Here is a 4,467-nt window from a genome sequence, read left to right as displayed (position 1 = left end):
AGGCTAATTGACATAATTTGATTCAATTGGAGGTGTACCTGTGAATGTATTTCAAGGCCTACCTTCAAACTCAGTGCCTCTTTGCTTGACATCATGGGAGAATCAAAATAAATCAGCCAAGACCTCAGAAAAAATTGTAGACATCCACAAGTCTGGTTCATCCTTGGGAGCAATTTCCAAATGCCTAAAGGTACCACGTTTATCTGTACAAACAATAGTATGCAAGTATAAACACCATGGGACCGCGCAGACGTCATACCGCTCAGGAAGGAGACGTGTTCTGTCTCCAAGAGATAAACATACTTTTGTGCGGAAAGTGCAAATCAATCCCAGAATAACTACAAAGGACCTTGTGAAGATGCTGGAGGAAACAGGTACAAAAGTATCTATATTCGCAGTAAAACGAGTCCTATATCGACATAACCTGAAAGGTTGCTCAACAAGAAAGAAGCCACTGTTCCATAACCGTCATAAAAATGCCAGACTACGGTTTGCAACTGCACATGGGGACAAAGATCGTACTTTTTGGAGAAATGTCCTCTGGTCTGATGAAACAAAAATAGAACTGTTTGGCCATAATGACCATCGTTATGTTTGGAGGAAATAGGGTGATGCTAGCAAGCCGAAGAACACCATCCCAACCATGAAGCATGGGGGTGGCAGCATCATGTTGTGGGGGTGCTTTGCTGCAGGAGGGACTGGTGCACTTCACAAAATAGATTGCATCATGAGGTAGGAAAGTTATGTGGATATATTGAAGCAACATCTCAAGACATCAGTCAGGAAGGTTGGTCGCAAATGGGTCTTCCAAATGGACAATGACCCCAAGCATACTTCCAAAGTTGTGGTAAAATGGCTTAAGGACAACAAAGTCAAGGTATTGAAGTGGCCATCACAAAGCCCTGACCTAAATCCCATAGAGAATGTGTGAGCAGAACTGAAAACGTGTGTGCAAGCAAGGAGGCCTTCAAACCCGACTCAGTTACACCAGCTCTGTCAGGAGGAATGGGACAAAATTCACAACAATTTAGTTTAACAATTTAAAAGGAACCAAATACTAATTGAGTGTATGTAAAATTCTGACCCACTGGGAATGTGATGAAAGAAATATATGCTGAAATAAATCATTGTCTTTACTATTTTTCTGACATTTCACATTCTTACAATAAAGTGGTGATCCTAACTGAGCTAAGACAGGGAATTTTTACAAGGATTAAAATCAGGAATTGTGAAAAACTAAGTTTCAATGTATTTGGCTAAGGTGTATATAAACTTCTGACTTCAACTGTATGTTTGCTAACTTATTAGCCACATTATGACTGACTTGTGATCATTGCCCTTCTTGTTATACTCACAGAAATCATTCAAACAGTTTTAGAAACCTCAGAGTGTTTTTTATCCAATAGTACTAATAATATGCATATATTAGCATCTGGGACAGAGTAGCAGGCAGTTTACTCTGGGCATGCATTTCATGCAAAAGTGAAAATGTTGCCACCTATCCCAAACAGGTTAAGAAGTACGTGGGTGTACATGCTCGTAAGACCCTGGATGGTACTTTCTACAGAAATTATAATTGAGCCTACAAAGACGCATGGCACAAACTCAACCATAGATATGCCCAGCCATTTGTCATACAGAGGGCATTTAGCGAAAGGCTAAATTCAACCTAAGGATGCTGTAGACTCAGAGACTTTTCAGAATCGTTTAATGCCTGTCAAGATGCTATACCTCGTGTTATAGGTCTTCAGATATTAAATGGCTGTGAAGAGAATCCGAAGCTAGTTCAAAAACTGCCTGACTGGGCAGCTTCTCGCTGGAACAAACAAGTTACCTAGTTTCCAGGACTTTGCTACTTTTGTGACAATGGAAGCAGAGATTGCCTGCAATCCGATAACTTCTTTCTATGCTCTCCATTCATCTGAATGTACCACTGAGAAAAGATAGCTAGTGTTATCAGCACTCAAACAATCACAGATAGTGAGAATCAAAAGTCAGCCAAAGGAAGTGCAAGCCTTCGTGTATGTTTTGCCAGGACAACAAGCGTCAGCTCCATGGCTGTTCTAAATTCATGACTAAGTCTCTGGGGGAGAGACTGAAAAGACCAAAGTGAATGCTGTGGTGGCTTAAATTTACAACACCAGTCTAGACATGCTGACATGATGACTGTTTGTTTTGCCATAAAACGTTACACCTAAATGAGAGGGAAAGACATTAAGTACATTTTAACAGCATTTATGTAGTAAATAATCACTTCAGACATTTTTTTCTTTATTTTTAATTATTAGATGAATTGTTAATCCATCACCAATTGACTTAAAACACATAAATCCCATTATGATTTTTCATATTTCATACACTAAAAAATCAAATGTATCAATCATTTGAAATTAGGTTTTAGATTTGTTTTAGAATATTGACAAAATAATACTAGACAATTTCATTTTCAGCATGATTCATGCTGCTCCATACTTTTTAGACCGGTATTTCATCACTATCAAAGTAAGCTTTCTTTCAGCAAACATATACTGTATGTGACAGCAAACAAATGTATGTGACAGAAAACAAATGTATAGGACAATGTACTAAACAACCTGTATTATGTACCAGTATTGTTTACCATTTGCATATGATCCACACCAAATTGTGAGTAAGAAATACAGTACAACTTATTCTGTTTGGACCAGCAGGTCTCCCGGTTTACTTACCTTTGCTCTTCACTGTCTGGGTTTTCTCTGTTTTCTTCTTATCTGCATGGGACATTTTCTCTGTTTTCTTTTTATCTAGTTGAGGTATGTTTCCCACTCTTTTTGAGTCTGGTTTAGCGCTGTTCTCTATCTTTGTGTTCCCTAAATGGGGCATTGTCTTCTTGGACCTTTGTTTGAGTAGCACTCTGACAAAGGAGAACAGAGCCCCTACAGAGCCCAGTGGGATGGTCAGTAGTAAGACCACCACATCCAGGCTGTAGTATGAGTACCAGGGCATGCTGTAGGCCTCAGTACGGAGGTGGGAGGCTCCTTTGTTCCTGATCACATACTCAACCCAGAAGACTGCACGATCCAGTGGATGCAGAGGCTGGTCTCTGTGTAGGCTGGACAGTCTCTTCATGCTGCGCTGGTAAGAAGGGTTCTTCAGGATGTCCTGCAACGCCTCCAGGAACTCCCATTCCGTGAGTGTGGCTGCATCCAGCACCTGGGCCGCTCCCTTGGCTTGCAGACGCACCAGGTTGTCTTGCTGGTCAAACAGCAGAGGCAGGCCCAGCACAGGGACACCATGGTAGATGGCCTCATAGATACCGTTGGTGCCTCCGTGGGCCACGAAGGCGCGGGTCTTTGGGTGGCCCAGGAGGTCGTTCTGGGGAAGCCAGTCCAGCAGAAGGGTGTTGTTCCCTAGAGAGGATGGTCTTTTCCCCATTAACCTCCATACAACCTTCTGTGGCAGTTGGGCAAAGGCGGCAGCAACAGCCTCAGTCACCTCCTTAGGCAGAGCAGAGATTAGGGTGCCCAGGGACATCACCACCACCCCCTGCTCCCCAGAGCTCTGCATGAAGGCCTCCAGCTCCCCAGGCAGTGGCTTGGCCGGTCGACACTGGAATCCCCCTATGTAGACCACATTAGGCATAGTGGGCCGCGGGAACTCAAATACAAAGTCCACCCTCATCAGCCACATGTCAGCTGACTGCTGCAAGGATAGCAGGTTAGTCCCTAGGGGGAAATGCTGATCCAGTATGTCACTGTAAATGGGTAGCACCAACAGGCGCTCCTGGAGGAGGTTGATGATGTAATGTATGAGGTTTTGTGTCCTCTGGAGGAGACACATGTTGTCAGTGAGCCCAGAGCCTGGTACAGGCACATACGAGATAGGAGAGGGGGCTACAGAGAAATGGCCCTCTCCAAAGCTCATCCAGCGCACATTGTAGACCATGGTCAGGTTGAGGTAATGTGCTATAATGATACCAGCAGGCATGCCGGGGTCCGTGAGCATGAGATCAAAGCGTGAGTCCTTGAGCTGTTTCATCAGGGCCCAGTCCTCCAGCATAATGGAGAGCATGGTGCAGGTGGAGCTGTGGGCAGCTCTCAGAATGGACACCAGCTCTCTGATCTGGACCAGGCTGCCCATCACCAGGCCTTTCCTGCGTCCCTCCAGGACATTACGCACCGCTTGCTCAAAAAAGCTCAGGTCGAACGTTGTAGCCCCCAGCTTTACCGTGACTGAGGTGTAGTGTGGTGAACGCTCCCTGACGAACCAGCTGTCAGCCTGTCGTATCACAGTCATCTGGTGACTACGCCCATGGAGCTCCTTCACCAGCACCTCCATGTTGACCCAGTGGCTGCCGTCTATAGGGAACACCAGGATCCTGCTGCCATGGCAACCAAGGGGCAGTGTGAGGAGGAGGAGCATCAATGGGAGGAGGAGCCAGACAAAGGTGGGCAGAACCAGAGATCTCTGCACACGCTCAGACATTTC

The 4,467-nt window shown here is 44.8% G+C and overlaps 1 protein-coding gene across 1 annotated transcript; it reads right to left on the bottom strand.

Moving 5' to 3' along the window:
* Positions 1-2,700: 2,700 nt before the first annotated feature.
* Positions 2,701-4,467, bottom strand: ugt5g2 (UDP glucuronosyltransferase 5 family, polypeptide G2). The gene has a single exon (XM_055935171.1). It carries the CDS (start codon positions 4,462-4,464, stop codon positions 2,701-2,703), a length of 1,764 nt encoding a protein of 587 aa, XP_055791146.1. The 5' UTR covers positions 4,465-4,467.

This window comes from Salvelinus fontinalis, chromosome 10, assembly GCF_029448725.1.
Source record: "Salvelinus fontinalis isolate EN_2023a chromosome 10, ASM2944872v1, whole genome shotgun sequence".
In the NCBI taxonomy this organism is placed as follows: Eukaryota; Metazoa; Chordata; class Actinopteri; order Salmoniformes; family Salmonidae; genus Salvelinus; species Salvelinus fontinalis.
This window is presented reverse-complemented; position numbering and strand designations above follow the sequence as displayed.